The 23379-nt window shown below is 39.4% G+C and overlaps 1 protein-coding gene across 1 annotated transcript in view; it reads right to left on the bottom strand.

The window, feature by feature from the left end:
• Positions 1-23379, bottom strand: part of DGKK (diacylglycerol kinase kappa) — a gene marked incomplete at its 5' end in the record, with an annotated part of 58728 nt that overhangs the window by 7205 nt on the left and 28144 nt on the right. Inside the window, 10 exons of the mRNA XM_077753054.1 lie at positions 1889-2030; positions 2575-2735; positions 3895-4029; positions 4372-4485; positions 5135-5242; positions 5519-5615; positions 10309-10416; positions 11944-12040; positions 12461-12565; positions 14114-14333. Coding sequence (XP_077609180.1) covers positions 1889-2030; positions 2575-2735; positions 3895-4029; positions 4372-4485; positions 5135-5242; positions 5519-5615; positions 10309-10416; positions 11944-12040; positions 12461-12565; positions 14114-14333 — 1287 coding nt within the window. The remainder of the gene's footprint in view (positions 1-1888; positions 2031-2574; positions 2736-3894; positions 4030-4371; positions 4486-5134; positions 5243-5518; positions 5616-10308; positions 10417-11943; positions 12041-12460; positions 12566-14113; positions 14334-23379) is intronic.

Raw genomic sequence — 23379 nt, 5'->3', positions numbered from 1 at the left:
TTGTTGCTGCTACACTACAACCACCTTCCCCATGGTAGGTGCAGTTGAGTCCAACTATCTCTTTTTGAAACTCTAAGCTTATTCCTTTCACAGGATATACAAAGACTAGGTATTTCTTACTTTATACACCTAGTATAAAATGTGGTAGTAAAAGCATTGTGCTGTCTGAAAAGTCCACTTTTGTGTTTCTACAAAAAAGTACAGAATCCTATGAAAAGGAGATTAACTTAGAATCTTTCAAGTTCACGTTTATTTTAGTTTTGGAATTGAATAATAAATGCATCATTTTCTGTAGATTAAATAAATGCAAAATAATGTAGTTATTTTAAATTTTTAAATTAAGCTGCCTGAATACAAATCGCCTTCTGATATAATTATGTAATGAAATATTACATAATTTGTATTACTTTCAACAATTAAATTTTTGTTATTTAATATTTTCCACCAGTTGTTTTAATTTTTCAAATATATAGGCACCTGAAGATTCACTTGAAATTCTATCAACTAATGATAATTTATAGCATTCTTTAAATCGGAAGAGAAGGGTGGCAGATTTCCCAATTCATTCATTATAGCTTCATGAGTGTGAAAAATATTCAGCTTAATAGTAGCATCATCACTTAAGGGTCCAAATGTATGTATACAAGTGATTCTTTGACTTCCTGAGTGTAAAGAAGTGGTGGTAAATTAAAATAAACATAAGAACAATCTCTACCAAGAATTTACATTATGTCTAAGAAAACAGATACATTCAAAAATAAATTGTAAAATCTACTTTATATTTTAAGGTGGCCAAATTATTGAAATATGAAAACAAAACCAAAAAACCCTAAATTTAATGATCATGCCTTTGTTAAAATGAAAGATGTGGTATAAAGTAAAAATTAGGATAATTTGAGAATTCTCTATTTTTTAAAAATAGTTTATTGTCAAGTTGGTTTCCATGTAACACCCAGTGCTCATCCCCACAAGTGCCCTCCTCCATGCCCATTGCCCCCCTTCCTCTCTGCCCCCACCCCCATCAGCCCTCAGTTTGTTCTCAGCATTCAAGAGCCTCTCATGGTTTGCCTCCTTCCCTCTCCCCAACTGTTTTTCCCATTCTTCTTCCCCATGGTTCTCCGTTAAGTTCCTCCTAACCCTCCTATATGTGCAAACATATGGTATATGTCCTTCTCTGCCTGACTTATTTAGCTCAGCATAACTAGTAGCTAAATCAAATAAACTTTTCAAATAAATCACTTGGTCATTAGGAAAATAAATAAATAAAAGAAACTCCAGGCTTTGAGTTCCAGGCTTCCACCAGGTAAGATCTGGCCTAAAATAAATAAGTAACCCACATTTCAGGAGGACTTGATCCTATATGTGGCCCTTTTGTATTATTTGTATAGCACTAAATTTACTTTTTAAAAGAATCACTTAAATATTCTAGCAATGAATAAAGTCATGGGATGACACATTTAACACCAAGTATCCTAATCTGGACCTTACCCTCAAGAGAGAAACTGAGGCAGCCTGGAGCTCAGGTTTCAATGACAGCCGTTGCCTCAACAGGTTTTACAGGGATCCACCCAAGATGAGGAAGTGCCAATGCCAATATCCATTGGCTATTTCTCCCCCCTAGGCCAGTGTGGTTGACAGCTATCAGGAAGAGGGCTAGCTCTCAGGCTGATGAAATCTGCTGTGGGATTCCCATCTGCCCCCTCCCGTAGTCACTCTGGACCTGTAGCAAGTCAAGGAATACTTGTCTTCCCCTCCACCCTATCAATCAGTTACTTGCCATATCATTTGCCTAGTCTTTCCACCCAGCCTTTGGCTCACTTTCCTTCACTTTCACCTCCTTTCTTATTTGGTTTGACTCCTTTTCTTCATCTGCCCCTTCCTTTCTTACCTCACTGGGAATGCAGGAAGCTGCACCTGTCTCATTGCCATTGTCTTGGCTATAAAATATATCATTCAGGATGTCAGCACTGGCATTCACAGAATCCATGAGGACAGATACATGCTGGTGGACCTTGCTCAGGTCAGTAAGTCTGTAATAAAACAAGAACAGATAAATGAGTCTGGTAATTCTAAAAAAAAAAAAAAAATTCTGGCCTGGGGTTCTGGTGAGAGTTGAGCTGAGGGTAAAAATGAGAGCCCTGGGTATTCGAGTTGGGTAGCCAGCTATGCCAGAAAACGTTTCTGCTCTCTAGGTATTTGTCTTTGTTGATCCTTGTCTCACCGAATTAAATACTGGATGCTTTGGGAGAGTCAGAAGTCAGAAGGAGAGCTTATTCCAAGAACGCTGAGGCCCTCCTGTTATTTAAGGGCAAGGATAAACTTCTTAGTCCTATTGGGCCTGGGGTAGCAGGAGATCAAAATTCATCTCTGGGGCTGAAGGGGGAGGTTCAAGCTGGCTTATTGCTGAGCCAAAGACTATTTTCTGCCTGGATTGTCAGGGTTCCTGTCAACCTTCAGGGCTCTGGAAAAGATTCCTTTCTGAGGCCAGGCTCTCTAGCAGCCAATAGACACAAGTTAGTTTTTCTTTCTCTATCTGTTCTTGGAATTCCCAGCCCTGTAAGTCAGTCCACTTACTTGCTGATGAGATTTTCTGCAATCCAAACTAAGTGCTGAATCTGGGCATACTCTTCATCAGAGAGGCTATCCTGAAATTCCTGGGAGTCCAGCTGGGGTTGAGAGGCAGCTTGAATTTCACTGTGTTTGCACTCCCACATTTTCATTGAGTTCTCAAAGTCCTGGAAATGAAGATGGTGGCAGATCCTGGTGATTGATATAGCTAAGAGTGTACATGACAGATCTGTTTGTGTCTGATATTTGAGGGTATAGTGGGTAAAGGAGAAAGAGGACCCCATCCATTCTGCTATACACTCATCTATACACCTCCACATCTATCCTTCATTTTATTCACTATCTCTTTCCTACTAGGCACTATTAAATTTTGTTGTTGTTGTTGCTACTGTGCTACATCTTGCAACAACACGCTTCAGTCAGTTAGATGTTCAACTTCCAGAAGCTCTTATATGAGGGCATCACAATCATAAGACAGTGGAACACTTTCATGCTCCCTTCTTTGCCAAATCTAGGCCATATGTTGTGATGGATTTTAGAGTCAGACATATCTAGTTTAATTTTGAATTGTGCTTCGTCATTTACTGGTTGTGTGAACCTAGCACATATTATTTAACCTTTCTGGTTTTCATTTTCATCACCTGTAAAATGGAAATAAGAGTATCTACCTCATAGGATTGTTGGCAGTACCTACTTGAGAGAATATATGTGCCTAGCACAAAGTAGGCAGTTTGTAAACTAGACTTCCCCTCCCCTCTCTAATCCTGTTTCTATGGACTATTCACAGGTCAGAGTGGAAGAAAGCCTCCAGGCCCTGAGCATCTGATCAGTAATGGCTTCTTTCTAGCTGTAGATGGTTTAATCAAACTGGGTGACATTTGTGAATGCAGCATTTTGAAACTTAGAGGAACCTAAAGACCATAGTCAATGAAGAATCTCTTGTTGAGGGAGATTTCTTTAGCACTTTAGACTTTAGCACTCTGTGCAGTGGAGGGAGCAGAATAACTTTGTCCAAAACCAAAGGAGGGAGCTCCTTGTCTCACTCTCTTCTTTTGGACAGTGGTTTGCAAATGTCAGTATATAGTAGAATGTCTCAGAGGGCTTGTTTACAAATGAAATTCCCAGGAACTACCCACCCCCATTCTGATTCAGTGGGTCTGGTGTGGGACCCAGGAATGCACATCTCTAATAAGCATCCAAGGTAACTCTGATATAAGTGGCATGCAGACATTCCTTTGAGGAATTCTGCTTGACAGAAGTATTCAATACTCAAGTGATAGCTGTAGATGAGACAATGTAGGAGAAAGGTGAGACTTTCTTTCTTACCCGATCTCTTGTCAACACTTGGGCAGCATTCTTGTATCTGATCTTGATAAGTCCTGGCCTCTGAACCCAGGCCTCCCCATCCACCTGAACTGGGATACCTTCTTCACCATCAATGGTTATCATCACCTCACGGCACTGCCAGAGAAGAGGAGGGAGAATGGGGGAGAAAAATGAGGTGACCACTACAGACCAGTCTGATAATCCCACAGTAATTGCCTTAATGTGTATCTGAAACAGGACTGGCAAGGATGTGAATCAGATTATCTCAGGGAAAAACATGTGTTTCCTATGGGCTTTTTGCTCCTTTTGGTCCCCACGAACTCTGTCTCCAACCTTAACCAGTACCTTCCCACCCACCAAATAACCTCCTTCCACCCTACCACTCTCACACCTACTTAATTAGTGAGACTACTCCACATTCTAGATTTTAGCCATAAAGCCCAGCTTTTTTCTGGTGCCTACCTGGCCCCTGCCTACCTGGGCGATACGATGATGATGCAGGTTAATGATTCGGGACATTGCCATTTGTACAGAGCCAAAGATAGCCACTACCTCCAGCTTCCCATCATCTATTGCAGGAGCCTCATATTCCTGAGGAGGAAAAACTGTATCACATATCCCACTCTTGAGAGACCACACCGTGTCTATCACAAACACATATGCTTTGAAGGGTCCTCGTGAGAATTTTTCTAGCTCATGAAGAGTAGAAAAAAACTACATATTAAAAGGGGAAAGATGAGGTCAGGAAGGCAATCTGGGAAAAGGGCACTGAGATCACAATTCTTAGCCCCTTTTGAGATCACAACTCTTAGCTGGCTCCTTCCTGTCCAATCTAGCATCATAAATCGCCAAGGCCAGTCCCACTGACCTCATAACCTTCTTGAGTGAGCTCAGAGGAAAGGGGCCATGCAAATTTCCCAGGAGGTTTTATTGACAGAACTCCTTGGAGATGAGAGAAATCTTTCAAAGATCTTTCAGGCCTGAGGAGTAGAAAATTCTAAGTCCAGGCAACAATTAAAGATTGGTCTGATCCTGAGGTTTTTGGATGATCCTTGTGCTCTGGGATGGTAATTGCCTTTTTAAAAAGCCCCAATCATATAGCTGGGCTAATAAATGTTCCCAGTCTACCTCCTATTCCTCCCAGTGTCTACTTCCTACACCAGTCAGTGCAACTCCCCTTTATGAGAGACCTTAGAAGGGTCAAGCTTTTTTCCTTCCCTAATCCTTGTTCCATACTCACTGTGGTTGCTGTGCTGCTTCCCCAAAAGTTAACACCTCCAGCATAGCTGGTAATGTTGAGCACTACAATGCCTTGCAGGTTTGGCAAGGAGATGGCTTCTCCATCACACTGAAAGAAATAAGTAGTTCTCATTGGTTGTCCCTTCAGATACCAATGTGAAGGGACATTTACAGAGATGGGGGAAGGGCTCTGTCTTCTCTTCATGTTATCATTTTCTTATCCATAAAATAGAAATCTATCCTCATGCCTTCCTTCCATGAGCTGTGAGGGAGGATAGAGGTTAAAGTTTGGGAAGAACCAAAGATATAAGGGAAAGTTGATTCCCAAAGTAATGAAGTGTCCTTTCTCCATGTCCAGGAAATATTGCCCTCTTTTCCCACTCACCTCCAGGTGTATTCGTTCTTCTAGTTTCCTGTAAGAGCGCTGCAAAAGTTCCTTGCTTCCCAGAAGGCCATACCACATCTTGTTCCTGAGGCGGCTACTATGGGGAGATAAAAGTAGAGAAAGATAGTCAGAGCTTGAACAATATAAATATAAATGGATGAAGAAAAGCAAGAGGAGACACCATTTTATTCTTCAAGTTACTTCCTTTTAAAAAAAATATTTTTAAGATTCCAGTGTAATTAATATACAGTGTTATATTAATTTCAGCTGTACAATATAGTGATTCACCAATTCTATACATTACTCAGGGCTCATCATCAATCCCCATCACCTATTGCACCCATCCACACCTCCTCACCTCCCCCCTTTGGTAGCCGTCAGTATGTTCTCTATACCTAAGACTCTGTTTTTTTGTTTGTCTCATTTTTCTTTGTTCATTTGTTTTCTTTCTTAAATTCCACATATGAGTGAAATAATATGGTATTTGTCTTTCTCTGACTGACTTATTTTACTTAGTATTATACCCTCTACATCCATCCATGTTATTGCAAATGTCAAGATTTCATGCTTTTTTATAGTTGAGTAATATTCCTTCTCTTTCTCTCTCTCTCTCTCTCTCTCTCTCTCACACACACACACACACACACACACGCGCACACATACACACACACACACACACACACACACCACATCTTCTCTATCCATTCATCTATGGATAGACACTTGGGTTGCTTCCATATTTTGGCTATTGTAAATAATGCTGTAATAAACATAGGGGTGCATACATCTTTTTTGAATTAGTGTTTTCATTTTCTTTGGGTAAATATACATTAGTGGACTTACTGTATCATATGGTAATTCTATTTTTAACTTTTTTGAGGTACTTCCATATTGTTTTCCACGTGGTTGCACCAGTTTGTATTCCCAACAACAGTGAAGAAGGTTCCCTTTTCTCCGCTTCCTTGCTAACACTTGTTTATTGTGTAGTTCATTTCAGCCATTATGATAGGTGTGAGGTGGTATCTCATTGATGTTTTGATTTGCATTTCCATGATGATTAATGATATTGAGCATCTTTTCATGTGTCTGTTGGACATCTGGATGTGTTCTTTGCAGAAGTGTCTATTCACATCTTCTGCCCATTTTAACTGGGTTATTTGTTTTTCTGGTGTTGAGCTGCATAAATTCTTTATATATTTTGGATACCAACCCTTTAACCATTGGCAAATATCTTCTCCCATTGAGTAGGTTGTCTTTTTTGTTTTATTGATTTTTCCCTTGCTGTGCAAAGTCTTTTATTTTGATGTAGTCCCAATAGTTTATTTTTGCTTTTATTTCCCTGACCAGAGGAGACATATCTAGAAAAATGTTGTTACAGACTATGTCAGAGAAATTACTGGCCTGTGCTCTCTTTTAGGATTTTTATGGTTTCAGGTCTCACATTTAGGTCTTTATCCATTTTGAGTTTATTGTTGTGTATGCTGTAAGAAAATGGTCCAGTTTCATTCATTTGCATGTAGCTGTACAGTTTTCCCAGCATCAGTTGCTGAAGAGACTTTTTCCTATTGCATATTCATGCCTCCTTTTTTGTAGATTAGTTGACCATAAATTCATGGGGTTTATTTCTGGGCTCTCTATTCTGTTACATTGATCTATGTGTCTATATTTGTGCCAGCACCATCTTCAAGCACCTTCTTGTAGAGAGGGGTCATATCAAATGATAACTGAACACGAGGGGATGCTAGGATAATATAAATGGTGTCCCTATGCAAACACCTGATGAAATGAGTTCCTGAGCCCCCTAGAAGCCTCAGCATCCGCCAAATTTCCTGCTTTTCCTTGATGTTGATATTAGCTCAGACTTGGAAGAGATAGGCTATATTCAGAAAGCAATACTCATAAAAAGCTATGAGCATAACCGGTTTATATACACAAGCTGGTCTTGCAAGTGCCATTCCAGGAGCACAAAATTTCGGCTGCTTGGGATCAATTTCATTTGGAACATATGACTCATACTGCCATATATTTGAAGCATAAATTTTCTGGCAAAGTGGAGGGATTTCCAAGACCTGTATATCAAGCCTTTACTTCAGTGCTATAGAATAGGGCTAAGCTTACTAGGCTGATTAGAGAGGAGGAGCCAGTGGAGAGAATGTGAAACAGGCAAAGGATATTGGGAGACTTGGGAAGGAGTTGGGAAGGACAGGGTTTTACTAACCATAGGATCTATGATAAAAAAAAATTACTATGAGCTTTTATTTTTAATTTTTTTAATTTTAAACAGAGAAAGAGAGCATGAGTGACGGAGAGGGGCAGAGGGAGAGAAAGAGGAAGAGAGAGAGAGAGAGAGGGAGAGAGAATATCTTAAACAGGCTCCATGCTCAGTGAAGAGCCTGACATGGGGCTTGATCCCATGACCCTCGGACCATGACCTAAGCTTAAATCAAGAGTTGGACATTCAATTGACTGAGCCACTCAGGCACCCCACTATGAGCTTTTAAAGTAGAACCCCAATGAGTCACTACAAAGCATGAGTTTTGAAATGCACGAAGGCTAGCACAAAATTATTTGGGCTCTGTTTGAAACAATAAGTTCTCTTGGCAATTTAGTTTTCTCATCTATAAAAATAGGAGTTCATTTATATGGAAATTCAAAATACCTAGAACAATCAAAACAATTCTGAAAAAGAAAAAAGTTGGAGGACTTTCATCTCTCAGTTTCAAAGCTTACTATAAAGCTACAGTTATTAAGATAGTGTAAGGATAAACATATAGAATAATGGAACAGAAGGTTTTTCTAGGGAAAAAAACCCTTACATTTATGATCAATTTATTTTAGAGAAAGGTGCTAACTTTTTTTTTTCCTTGGGGGTAAGGATAGCTTCAAAAATGATACTGTGGTAATTGGATATTCATGTGCAAAAATATGAACTTAGACCTTTACCTTACACCATACACAAAAACTAACACAAAGGAAATCACAAACTTAAATGTAAGAACAAAAACCCCCCAAATTTTAGAAGAAATCTTTGGAGCAAAATTTTGAGACCTTATNCGTGCAAACATATGGTATGTGTCCTTCTCTGCCTGACTTATTTCGCTCACCATAACTCCCTCAAGTTCCATCCATGTTGCTCCACATGGCCAAATTTCATTCTTTCTCATTGCCATGTAGTATTCCATCGTATAGATAAACCACATCTTCTTGATCCAAATTTTAAACTTTTGTATTTCAAAAGGTGCCTTTGAGTAAATTAAAAGACAAACAACAACAACAAAAAAGACAAGCAACAGAATGAAATCTTGCCACTTGCAGCAACATAGATGGACCCAGGGGGTATTATGCTAAGTGAAATAAGTCAGACAGAGAAAGACAAATACTGTATAATCTCACTTATATGTAGAATCTAAAAACCAAAATAGGGGCACTTGGGTGGCTCAGTTGGTGAAGCTTCCGACTTCAGTTTGGTCATGATCTCATGGTTTGTAGGTTGAAGCTTCATGTGAGGCTCTGTGCTGACAGCTCAGAGCCTAGAGTCTGCTTCAGATTCTGTGTCTCCTTCTCTCTCTGCCTCTCCCTGGCTTGTGCTCTTTCTTTCTCTCTCAAAAATAAATAAACATTTACAAAATAAAAACAAAACAAAGCCAAAAAGGATTCATAAATACAGAGCATAAACTGGTGGTTGCCAGAGGAGACATGGGTGGAAAGATGAGCAAAATAGATGATAAAGGGAATTAAGAGGTACAAATCTCCAATTACAAAATAAATAAGTCACAGAGATGAAATGTACAACATAGGGAATAGAGTCAGTAATATTTTAATAACATTGTATAGTGACAGTTNTAGTGACGACAGTTATCCTGGTGAGCACTGAGTAAATGTGTAGAATTGTTGAATCAATATGTTGTACACCTGAAACTAATATAACATTGTCAGTTATACTTCAATAACTAAAAAAAGAAATATATAAAGTAGAAAGCAAAATTACCCTGCAATCGAATCCCTATAAAATAATCACTGGTAACACTGTCTTATTATTATAAATATTTTCCTATATACATCTATGCATACCTATTTAAAAATGTTTACTATAAAATGAGTCATAAAAAAGACAAGCAACTGGAAAACAATATTTGCAAAGCACATATCTAATAAAGTACTTGTTCCTCAGCCCATGCCTGCTCTAAGAAAGAGCTTCTGGTGGCAAGTGGCAGAAATGGTTGAGGGAGGCATGCTTTTGTTACTTGAGGTTTCAATTTACAAGAACTCTGAGGCTGCCTTTAGGTATGTCTGTAGTACAAAAGTACCACAAGGTGCCAAGTAAGCTAACACCAGATACGGTAAAGTCAATGGGGCCAGAGGAAACAGATTAAGGACACCAAGAACTAGTAGGACAATCTTTGATAATTTACAGCCTTGCCAAGCAAAAACAGACTTAAGCCAGTCCTAGGACCTGGTCAAGCTCTCACAGACAGAACAAAGTTAGGAAATTTGCCGAATAGTCAATGTAATCTGTTTTCAATAATAGTAACACCATGAGCTATGTTACACAACAGTCTATAGGTCTAAACTATGTAGACAGCTCCAAGTTCAGGATGCAAGTGCAAAGTCATCACAACTCAGGTTAATATTTGGGGCATGCCATCACACTAGGCTAATGTTGGGACCAATGTGTTTTACTTCCAAAGAACCTCTTTCTCTTGCTTGTCTGAAAGGTAGGGAATGTAGGAGTATATGTGTATATTATGATTGCATGTTTGGATGTAGGGAGGTGAGTTCCTTTTCCTTACTTGTATTGTCCTGGGTGTTCATCTCTTCTGGTGTTGAATTCCAGAGAAATTTTAGCATCCAGTCCAATTCCAAAATAGTTGTTCATGACACATCTTTCTTTAAAGCGTCTGAAATTCACCAACGGGGAGAAGAGGATAGACATTGGTGCAGGAAAAAAGTAGCATTATCATTAGTCTGGAGGCTTCATCTGCATAATTGAAAACAACTGAGGGAGGGACTCCCTTACATTGGGCACAAGACTTATGCTTTTGACAGGCACATATAAATATACTATTATGTTAACAATTAGCTTGTTAACTTTAAGAGAAGGAACCCAGCCAGTTGGGAGGATTCAGTGGGATTGGAGCTCATAATAAATAAATCATCCTTGAAAGCCCTTAGATATGAGTAGCCAATATTTTCTTCACATATAATAAAGGGAAATAGTCATTGACTTATTCCCATGAAGAATAAGTATCTCAGATAAAAATGTATGATGAAAGTAAAGCCTGCACTACTGTTTTCAGAAATGTCTGAACTCCTTTGTACCACTTTCACATCAAACGTCAAAGTGACCACACATTTGAGGGAGAAGACTGATAAAAGAGGATAGATATATACACAACCAAAAAAGCTAAGCAGTTTTTTTTATTCTTCTGCATCCATCTTGGGTGTCAACATCAAAACCAGTAGTGTGTTGAAGCCAGTTAGTACCAGTTCATATCAACTGATTATGCCAATTATGTCCCAACTCTGCATTCAATGGAATTATATCAGTAGCTTGAAATAGGCCATGGTGGGAGGGTTTGCACCCAGAATAAATCACGTTAAACATTTGGCAGCACATTACTGATCAAAGCTCATGAGATAGGTCCATGAGACCTCAGACATGAGTGTAAGCCAATGATGAAATAGAGTGGAGTGGGGGTTGGAGATAGGAATGAATGAAAAGCTGCAGTTATCTTAAATAATTGCCAACTCTGTCCTTTTGAGCAGCTGAAAATGAATACAGTTTAGTTACTCATAGATAATTTTTTATTCATCACTAAACTGACCCCACATCTCTCACATGAGATTTGCCTCCCTCAATCGCAGTCCAGAGATTGGGATTTCTCTAAGTGATGTTCAAACTGTTCTTCTTAATAGAACTGAAAATGAGTGAATGTGGTGGAACTTGGTTGGGCTCTTGGGAATATTTTTAAAGAGGTAGGGCTAATGAGATAGATGTTTTTAGATTTCCTAGCTAGTCCCCTAAATGCTCATTTATTTTTTAGCACCTCCAATTCTGTACTGTTAAAGGCAACAGTGGAAAAACAAGTCCTTTGAAATAACAACAGCTAATATTTATCTAGTATTTATAATAAGAATAACAATAATTACTGTTAACACATATAGCACTTAACTATGGTGTTGAGCACTATTCAGTGCAAGTACTGTGTATATATAAATCGAATAAACACAAGAAACTTATATGGCTAGTTCTACAATTATCTTCATCTTATGCATGAAAAAACTGAGGTTCAGATTAGTTGAATTACTTGTCAAGGTCACACAACTAGTAAGCAGAGTCAGGATTTGACTCTGGATATCCTTAGACTAGTCTCTTAGCCAGAGAAAGGAGAAGTCATAATATGGTGGTAGGGCTAAATACTTACATAGTTTCAGGTGTGAAATATAAGTGCTCCAAATTGAGGTTGTCTAGGTCTTCACTTTTGAGAGAAGATATAGAAGACAAAGTACCACGACCAGAACCTAGACACAAAAGGCATCACCTTGGTGTCAGACACAAACAAGAAAGCCCATCTCCTCACTTGCATTTCATCCTATTTTCTCTGTGGAGCCATGGTCAAACTCGATGACCTTCTCTTAGATTATAATCAAGGTTCTCATTTAAAATAAGGATAATCTTAGATGGACAGGGACTTCTGAGAGAATAGTAAGTAAGGATGGGCTGCTTGCTTCAAATCTTGGGTTTTATCAGGCCAGCCTTTTCAAAGTACCTAACAAGGTCATTACTTCTGGACATTGGCATGGGATCTTATACTGTAAAGTTTCTAGGAAAGAGGGAGGGATATCTACTTGCAGCGTAGGATTGTGAAAACATCCTAATTCCCTGGAAACTAGAAAACAGTGATAAAGACTAGAATAAGAGAAGGAGAGAAAGATCCTTACGGTGTCTTGGGCTCATCTGGCTAATGTCTTCTGAGTCATCTTCCAGGAAGAAAGCTGAAGTAAAGTTCTTAACTGATATTGTCTGACGGCTTTGCTCATCCAGAACTATAGAGAAAAAGTAGAAGGAAAAAAGGAAGAAGCAAGGTAGGAAAGAAAGAAGGAGGGAGGGAGAGAGCAAGGTACAAAAGGAGGGAGGGAGAAATAAAGGAAGGAGGATTGGCCACATTTGTTTAGCATTTCTTAAGCATCTCTTTTGTTTAGTTAATGCCAGTAGAGACCCCCATCTGACCATCTCCTCTCCTCCATAATGTTGTTTGTAGTCAGCTTTCTTACAGCATTGCCCCCATGTCTCCTCATATCCATACCTGAGCTTTCTCTATTTTACTGGTTAGGCTTTTTCTGTCACTCAGTAAATGTGGTGTGAGTAGAAGCTCAGGGCCAGGGGCAGGGAGAGCACAGTGGGAAACACTCTGTTCTTCTACCTCCATTATCACCTCTTTGTTATTTCATTTATTCACATTGACTGTATTCCAGACTTGAGCCTCTAGGACCCCATGCCATTCTTTTATTCAAATGTTTCACCCATTCCAAGAATATTTGAGAAGTCTTCTTCCTTTCACCAGCCTATATGTTGGATGGCTCAGGTGCTCAGCCTGTGCCAAAGCTCATAGATAGGTTCAATCCCTATCCTCCTAGAGGTGCTTTTCTCTGTCCCATGGCCACAAGTTGCACCTCTAAATCTGACTTACATGCTCATGGAGCAGGCTAAGGGTTACTTGTGATAAGATTATGGCTACATCCCCACTTGGAAACTTAACTACAGAAATAGAGGCAAACTGGCTGTTTACTTCATTCCCAGTGCAGAATGGAGACTTCCCTTTTTTCTTGGAAACTTGGCTGAGGCTGTACATAAACGTACCAAGGCAGGAGAAAGTGCCATGGCTAAAAGTCAGAGGCTAGCCAATGGACTTCCTTGCTCCATGGACTTCTCAATTCCACCAGTTGAAAAACGCACGGTCTTACACCATTTTCTGATATGTTTTTCAAGGAAGCATTGTGGGGAAGAAGTGGGAGCCAAAATGTTAAATTAAGAAGTTGGAGGAGTTGAAAGAGGTTTCATACTGAGTTGGAAACCTACAGAAGTCATGAGTTGTGGGAAATGGCAGTCAATGCCAGAGATCCCAGGACCACTCTCAGGGCTCTTGTGCCTGATTAACACTATATAAGACATGCAGAGATGAACATTGTTTTCTTTTTAAAATTGTGAGTCACAGGCTTAGAGGTTGGAAGGAAACAGGAATAGGTGGAAAAAAATTTCATGGCTGGTGGTGGAATCTGACAGAGCTTTGAGCCAGACCTCTTGGGAGCTGTAATTGTTTAGGATGAGTGTTAGTTCAAAAAATAAATGAGTTGCAAGGATTGACTGCCTGGGAGGTAAGAGGAACCAAAGAGACACGTTATTAGGACTGAGGCTTTTCAAATTAGCAGTCTGAGGACTGACTTTGGATGCTATATAAATACAGAATCTAGTCAAGTTTTGGCAGTGAAGTCAAATAGCAGACCCAGAGTGCCCAGAGTGAGGGAGACCAGCAAACCATCCACTGGAACCTTCTCTTTCCCTTACCTCAAATGCCACAACTCTGGGACCCTTACCTTGTTCAACTTGGAATATGATGAGCTTCAAGGATTTCTGGAGATTCTGGGCCTTTGTGGCCAGCTCCAACTTGCACTTGGTTATGTGGTCTATTTGAGAGACGAAGGGCTTTCCATCTGCCTTGCCACTGTCTGCACATACTGTAGCACTTTTCTCAACTGCTACCTCCTCAGCCAGGACATCAATCAGGACACTGAGCTTGTCATACATTATGTCGCTCTGTGTAAGGATCAAGGGGACAGGACATTGTTAGGAAGGATTAGTGCTTGAAAGGACAGAATGAGAAACTGGTTGGTATGGGAGAGGTGGTAGATGACCAGGAACCCTGAACATAGAAAGCTGAATGTGAGGAGATAAAAGTTTGGGGAAAGATGTAATTGGTAGATGTGATGAGATAACCAAAGTGTGTTAGGGTATCAAACAGATATTGTTTGCTTCTGAGCAGCTTCAGGCATCAATGCATGTTACCAAGTTTTTCTCATGTCAGACTGCCCTGTAAAATATGTAACATGGCAAACTTGAGGAAAGAGAAACATTACTGGATTTGTGTTTTCATGGGCATGCTCCTATGGATATGGGTGTGCCTCTGCATGGGTGCCTAGTGTCTGCCTTTGTATATGCATATGCTTGGGGACTGCATTCAGTGATTATGGCTTGATTTCCAGCTCCATGACTTAATAGTTTGTGACCTTAGGCAAGTTACTTAACCTCTAAGTGCTTTTATATTCTAGGGCAGTTGTGAAGATTAAGTAATGCATTAAAACTTCTTACACATTTCCTGGCATAGGGTAAGTGTTATATAAATGTTAGCTGTTGGTGCTGTTGTTATTATAGAGGCTAATGTGGGTGTATTTCTAACATGTATTTGTACATGTTTTCATGTATGTTCTGGTATACAACAATGTGCATATATGTTTGTACACTTGTGTCTATGTGTGGGCAAATGCTTGGCATATGCTTAGGTACGTGGTACATGTATTAGCATGCATAATGCCACTCTTCATTTGGTGAAAGATGGAAGTTTGATGAGGTCAGACTTTTCCCATAATGTAGGCTTATCAGCCTATTCTCGTTCCCTTTCTTTTACAATACCCAGTGAAAGGCACATTTCCTTTTTTTAAGCTTATTTATTTATTTTGAGAGAGAGACAGAATGGGAGAGGGGAGAGAGAGAGGGAGAGAGTCCCAAGCAGTCTATGCACTGTCAGCACAGAGATCCATACAGGGCTTGAACTCACAAACTTGTGAGATCATGACCTGAGCCATAATCTAGAGTTGGATGCTTAACTGACAGAGCCACTCAGGTGCCCCCACATTTGAATTTAATTAAAAAGGGGTCCCTGGGTCTTCCAGGAAGATGGCAGACAATCCTAAGATCACCTCATACCATGGATATACCTACATAATAGCCACATCAGTGTAAATAATGCAGAAGATGCCCCAAAGACTGGCAGAACAGATTATCCACAGCTAATCACAGAGAAGAGGCCACACTGATAGTTGGAGGAAGAGTGGAGACATGGTTGGGAACCAAATTGACCTGTGAGACTGTACACAGGATGGAAGGACACCAAAGGTATAGAAAAGGGAGAGGAGAAGACACCACACAAGGCACCCCAGGCACAGGGTACCCACACTGGGAAGACAAATCCCCATAACATTTGTTTTTTAAAACCAGAGGGGTTTTGTGAGTTCCAATAATCAGTGGGGCTTAACACCAGGAATGTTAAAAATCAGTGGGCTTAGCTCTGGGACATCTGGAAGGTGAGAGGAAACTGAGTTTTGTAGCTTAAAAACAAAACAAAACAAACAACCCCACTGAGATACAGCGTAGAAGCAGCAGTTTGACAAACACTTCAGGCATATGGGAAGGAGATTTATTTACTAATATCAGAACATGTGCTGGAAAGGCAGGGAACTTTAGGAGACTTCTCCAATAACAAAAGAGATGGCAGTTGCCATTTCCCTCCCCCACTCCCAGCCTAGATACATAGACACCTGTGGGAACCAAGAGGAACCCTTCCACCTAGCTTGCTAACAGCACACTCCACCCCTGTGAGCTTCTGTGGACCCTTCCCCTTCAACCCATCCTCAGCAGTTCTCCAAAGGAGCTACACCTAACCTCCCACAGGGACTGGCACACACCTTGCTAATACTGGGCACCCTGCCTCTTGGATTCTCCTGTGGACCCACCTTATCAAACATGCCCTTGGCAGGAGTCCATCCAAAGTGAGGACGCAAGCATGGTATTGTGCAAGCAACCAGGACGGGCCAGCACCACTCCAAAGTGACTCTTGCTTTGGGGAGAGGGGAAGATAACCACACATATCAGTTCAACTGCAGCTCAAGCAGTGGGCTGGGGGCAGACATATGGTCTGACTGCAGGCCTCAACTACCAATGAAAGCTTCTCAGGGTACAACACAGGGATAGTGCCATGCCTACCAACAAAAGTGTCTTGGGGCAACACAGGGAGAGTGTCCTTCAGTTTGGTGTCTGCAGATCTGTCAAATGCTTGGTCTGACCCACCTCAAGCCTAATGTGGCTCCAAAATGGCCCTAACCACTGTCCACAAAGACAAAGAGAGCCATTGCAGATGACTCGACTAAGGAAAAACAGCTCTGTCACNCATGAAACACACAAGAGACACTCCTGAAGTGCCAGGTTCTGGAGAACAAAAGACACTGCACTGCAGGGCACTATAGGACCTCTTTTTTATAAAGCTAATACTTTCAAGAGCCAGAGGCATAGCTGACTTTTCTANGAGAGAGAGAGAGAGAGAGAGAGACAGACAGACAGACAGACAGAGACAGAGAGAGAGAAAGACAGAGAGAGAGAGAGACAGAGACAGAGGAGTGTGTCCCAAATGAAAGAACAGGACAAAATCACAGCAAGAGAGCTAACAAAATAGAGGTAAGTAATATGCTTGATAGAGAATTTAAAGTAATGGTCATAAATATACTCACTGAACTTGAGAAAAGAGTGGAGGACCTTAGTGAGGCCTTCAACAAAGAGCCAGAAAACATTAAAAAGAACAAATCAGAGATGAAAAACTCAAAAATTAAATTAAAATACAGAAGCAGAAGAACAGATGAGTGACTTGGGGGACAGAGTGATGAAAATTAATCAGAGTGAACAAGAGAAAGAAAACAGAATAATAAAAAATGAGAATAGATTAAGGGAGCTCAGTGACACCATCAAGCATAACACCATCCACATTATGGGGATCCCAGAGGGAGAAGAGAGAAAAAAGATTGCAAAATATTTATTTGAAGAAATAATAGCTGAAAATATTTCCTAATCTGAGGAAGGAAATAGAAATCCAGATCCAGGAGGCACAGAGATTCCCTGACAAAATCAACCCAAAGAGGTCCATACCAAGACACATGGTTATTAAAATGGCAAAAAGTAGTGGTAAAGAGAGAATTTTAAAAGCAGCAGGAGAAAAGAAGATAGCTACATACAAGAAAAATCCCAAAAGGCTATCAGCTGATTTTTCAGCAGAAACTTTGCAGGCCAGAATGGGTGGTATAATATATTCAAAGAGCTGAAAGAAAAAAGTGCAGCCAAGAATACTCTATCCAGCAAGGCTATAGTTCAGAATAGAAGGAAAGATCGTTTCCCAGACTAACAAAAGTTAAAGGAATTCATCACAACTTCACCAATCTTACAATAAATATTTAAGGAGAGTCTTTGAGTGGAAAGAAAAACCATAAGCAGAAGTAAGAAAAGTAGGAAGCACAAAAGCAGTAAAATTAAGTATATCTATAAAATCAGTTAAGGGAATCATAAAATAAAATGATGACACCATATACCTAAAACGTGGAGTTGGAGAGACATAAAACTTTAGTGCTTTTAGAACGGGTTCAAACTTAAATAGCCATCAACTTAATATAGACTGCTATATGCAGAAGATGTTATATCCAAATCTCATGGTAACCACAAATAAAACCAGTAGTGGATATGAAAAAAAAAAAAAGAAAAGGGAATCTAAGTATGTCACTAAAGAAATCCAGCAAGACAGAGAGAAGAGAGCAAGAGAAGAAAGGACAGAGAAGAACTATAAAAACAATCATAAAACAAGTAACAAAATGGTAATATGTAAATACTTTTCTTTTTTTAAATATTTTTATTTATTTCTAGGAGAGAGAGAGAGAGAGAGATAGTGTGAAGAGGGGAGGGTCAGAGAGAGAGGGAGACACAGACTCCAAAATAGGCTCCAGGCTCTGAGCTCGCAGTCAGCACAGAGCCCGACGCGGGGCTCGAACCCACTACCGCGAGATCATGACCTAAGCGAAAGTCGGACGCTCAACAGACTAAGCCACCCAGGAGCCCCTGTAAATACTTTTCAATAATTACTTTGAATGTAAATGAACTCAAAGGACATAGAGTGACGTAATGGCTAAAAAAGTAAGTCCCATTTATGTACTGGGGTGCCTGGGTGGCTCAATGGTTAAGCATCTAACTATTGGTTTCAGTTCAGGTCAAGATGTCATGGTCCATGAGTTTGAATCCCTCATTGAGCTCTGTGCCGACAGTGAGGAGCCTGGTTGGGATTCTCTCTCTCCCCTCTCTCTCTGCCCCATCCCATTCATTCTCTCTCTCTAATAAACTTTAAAAAATTTATACAGAAAAAACCCCATATACGCTACATACAAGAGTAATTTCAGGCCTATAGACACATAGATTGAAAGTTAAGGGATGGAAAAGCATCTATTATGCCAATAGAAGTGAAAAGAAAGCCAGGGTAGCAATTCTTATGTTAGAAAAAAATAGACTTTAAAACAAAGACTCTAATAAGTTCCAAAGAAAGACACTATATAATCACAAAGGGAACAATCCAACACGAAGATATAACAGTTGTAAATATTTATGCACCCAACATCCAAGCATCCAAATACATAAAGCAACTATTAAAAAACATACAAGGAAGTAATTGATAGTAATACAATAATATCAGGGGATTTTAACACCTCAATGGACAAATCATCCAACAGAAAATCAAAAAGGATACTGTGGCTTTAAATGACATTGTTGACCAACTGGATCTAGTAGATATTTTGAAATATCCTATCCTAAAACGTGGGATACACATTCTTTTCAAGTGCACATGGAATATTCTCCAGTTATATCACATGTTAGGCTGTAAAAAAAGTCTCAACAAATTCAAAAAGATTGAAGTCATATCATGCATATTTTCTGACATGATGAAACTAGAAGTCAACCACCAGACAAAATCGGGAAAGAAAACAAATACATGGAGGATAAATTCTATGCTACTAAACAATGAATAGGTCAACCAAAAATAAGGGGAAATCAAAAAATATATGCAGACAAATGAAAATGAACACACAAAAGTCCAAAATCATTGGAATGCAGCAAAGTTGTTTTAAGAGGGAAATGAATAGCAATACAGGTCTACCTCAAGAAGCAAGAAAATTTTCAAATAAACAACCTAACCTTACACCTAAAAAAGATAGAAAACGAAAAGAACAAAACATCAAAGATAATAGAAGGAAGAAAATAATAAATATTAGAGCAGAATAAATGAAATAATAAATATTAGAGCAGAATAAATGAAATAGAAACTAAACAACCAATAGAACAGACCAATGAAACTAGGAGTTGATTCTTTGAAAAGATCAGCAAAATTGATAAACCTTTAGCTAGACTCATCAAAAAAAGAGGACTCAAGGAAACAAAATCAGAAATGAAAGAGGAGAAATAAAAACTGATAACACAGAAATGCAAAGAATTATGAGAGAATATTATGAAAAGTTTTATGCCAGCAAATTAGTCAACCTAGAAGAAATGGATAAATTCCTAGAAACAAATCATCTTCTGGAACTGAATTAGGAACAAATAGAATATTTGAACATATCTATTACCAGCAATGAAATTGAATCAGCAATCAAAAAACTCTGAATAAACAAAAGTCCAGAACCAGCTGGCTTCACAGGTGGATTCTACCAAATATTTACAGAAGAGTTAAAACCCATTCTTTTCAAACTATTCCAAAAAAACCCAGAAGAGCAAGAAAAGCTTCCAAATTCATTCTATGAGGCCAGCATTTCCCTGATAACAAAACCAGATAAAAACAATACAAAAAAGAAAACTATAGGCCAATATCTCTGATGAACAAAGATGCAAAAATTCTCAAGAAAACATTAGCAAACAGAATCCAACAATGCATTAAAAAATAATTAACCATGATCAAATGGGATTAATTCCTGGGATGCAAGGTGTTCAGTATTTGCAAATTAATCAGTGTGATACATCACATCAACAAGAGAAAGAATAAAGACCTTGTGATCATTTCTACATATGTAGAAAAATCATCTGACAAAGTACAACACCCACTTATGATTAAAGTCCCCAATAACGTATGTTTAGAGGGAACATATCTCAATATAATAAAGGTCATATATGAAAGCCCACAGTGAACATCGTAGTAAATGGTGAAAATCAGAGTTTTTCCCCTAAGATCAGGAACAAGACAAGGATGCCCATTGTTATCACTTTTATTCAACATAGTACTGGAAATCCTACCAACAGCAATCAGACAGCAAAAAGAAAGAGCATCCAAATTGGTAAGGAAGAAGTAAGTTTTCACTATTTGCAGATGATATGATACTCTATATAGAAAACGCCAAAGACTCCACCAGAAAACTATTGGAGCTGATAAATGAATTCAGTAAAGTAACAGGATACAAAATTTATATACAGAAATCTATACACTAATAATTAAGAAGCATAAAGAGAAATTAAGAAAATAATCCCATTTACAATTGTACCAAGAAATAATAAAATAAGAATAAACTTAACCAAAGTGGTGAAAGACCTGTACCCTGAATACCATAAAACACTGATGAAAGAAATTAAATAAAGATGACACAAACAAATGGAATGATATTCCATGTTCATGGACTGGGAAAACAAATATTGTTAAAATGTCCATACTACCCAAAGCAATACACATTTAATGCAATACCTACTATATTATCAACAATTGCAACCAAAATATTAAGATACCTAAGAATAAACCTAGCCAAGGAGGTAAAAGACCTGTACTCTGAAAACTGTAAGATGCTGTGAAAGAAATTGAAGAGGAGACAAAGAAAAAGAAAGATGAGATTCAATGCTCATGGTATGGAAAAACAAATACTGTTAAAATGTCTATACTACCCAAAGCAATCTACACATTTAATACAATACCTATCAAATTCCCAATAGTATTTTTCATGGAACTAGAACAAACAATCCTAGAATATATACAGAACCACAAAAGACCCTGAATAGGAAAGCAATCTTGAAAAAGAAAAGTGAAGCTGGAGGCATCAAAATTCCAGACTTAAGTTATATTACAAAGCTGTAGTGATCAAAACACTATGGTACTGTCACCAAAAAATAAGCACATAGATTAATAGAAACAGAATAGAAAAATCCAGAAATACATTCATAATTATATGGTCAATTAATCTTCAACAAAGCAGGAAACAATATCCAATGGAAAAAAGACATCCTTCAACAAATAGCGTTGGGAAAACTGGACAGCAACATGCAAAAGAGAGAAACTGGACCACTTTCTTACACCATACATAAAAATGCATTCAAAATGGATTAAAGACCTAAATGTGAGACATGAAACCATAATAATCTTAGAAGAGAGCACAGGCAGTAACTTCTCTGACATCAGGTGTAGCAACTTTTTCTACATAGGTTCCCTTAGGCAAGGGAAATAAAAACAAAAATAAAATATTGGGACTACATCAAAATAAAAAGCTTCTGCACAGAGAAGGAAATAATCAACAAAACTAAAAAGCAACCTATGTAATGGGAAAATATATTTGCAAATGACATGTATAATAAAAGATTAGTATCCAAAATATATAAAGAANGATGAGCACTGGGTGCTATGTGGAAACTAATTTGACAATAAACTATTTGTAAAAAAATAAAAAAATAAAAAAAATCCATATAGTTTAAAAAAAAATAAAGAACATAGAAAACTCAACACCCAAAAAACAAATAACCCAGTTAAAAGATGGACAGAAGACATGAATAGACATTTCTCCAAAGAAGACATCCAGATGGACAATAGATACATGAAAAGATGCTTAACATCACTAAGCATCAGGGAAATACAAATCAAAAGATTCATGAGATATCATCTCACACCTGTCAGAATGGCAAACATCAGAAACACTAGAAACAAGTGTTGGCTAGAGGACAAGATGGCGGAGAATTAGGGCGCTCCATACATTTTACTCGCCCCCATATCTCACACGGAGAAGACCTGAAGCATTAGGAACCCTTACAGAATCCAGGAGTTTGGGAGAAAAAGAGGAGTCTACTGAGAAAACCTTATAGTGTGAGTGCAAACTGGGGAAGATAAAATCGGGCCGGGACCACAGACACAGAGGGAGGGAAGATCCCCCTCTGCGGGGAGCCGCAGTGAGTCTAGGGGAAAAAAGAGTGGCTGAAACTGCTCAAGACACTGTCCCTGTCGCTGGAGAAAAGGAAAACCTCTGCTCTGGACACAGAGGGATCCGGTTTCCTACTCTTTAGCTGACCCTAGGCGGGACGCATTCATCCCAGGCAACCCCCAGGGAAACTGCTCCCCGCTCACCAGCTTGAACTGGAGGGGACACAGCGGCCGCACCTTTGTGCTTCTGGCTCGGCTGGATCCCTAGTGAGGAGGCAAAAGGCTTGAAACTTCTCATAGATTTGCCTGCGAGTTTATATTTCCAGCGACGGGACACAGAGGGACCCGGTTTCCTGCTGTCCAGCTGACCCTAGGCGGGACGCACTCCTCCCTGGTGATGCTGGTTGAAACTGCTTCTCGTTTGCCAGCCTGACCTGGAGGAGACGGGAGCAGCAGCTTCTGGCTCAATCCCCAGGGGGAAGGAAAGAGGCTTGAAATGGCTCTGAGGGGCTCGCCTACGAGTTTATATTTCGGGCAATTTCAATGAGGCGCACAGACTGAGATCTGGAAACAAGGCCTGGCCTGGGATATAGAGCATGGCCCACCTTGGCTACACCCCCGGCACAGGGAGTTTACACACCCAAAAAAGTGAGTTGCAGTGTTTGGCTCAAGAAAGGACTGCAGCGCCCCCATTCTTCTCCCCACAACCGCCAAGGCAGGCAGGATTCCGCGGGACACACTGGACCAAACCTGGCCCATCCCTGCTAGAGAGCTGCCGTCTTCTTCTTCTTCTTCTTCTTCTTCTTCTTCTTCTTCTTCTTCTTCTTCTTCTTCTTCTTCTTC

Source organism: Crocuta crocuta, unplaced genomic scaffold (genome assembly GCF_008692635.1).
Source record: "Crocuta crocuta isolate KB4526 unplaced genomic scaffold, BGI_CrCroc_1.0 scaffold601, whole genome shotgun sequence".
In the NCBI taxonomy this organism is placed as follows: Eukaryota; Metazoa; Chordata; class Mammalia; order Carnivora; family Hyaenidae; genus Crocuta; species Crocuta crocuta.
The sequence above is the reverse complement of the archived record's forward strand: the minus strand, read 5'-3'. Positions and strand labels throughout refer to the sequence as shown.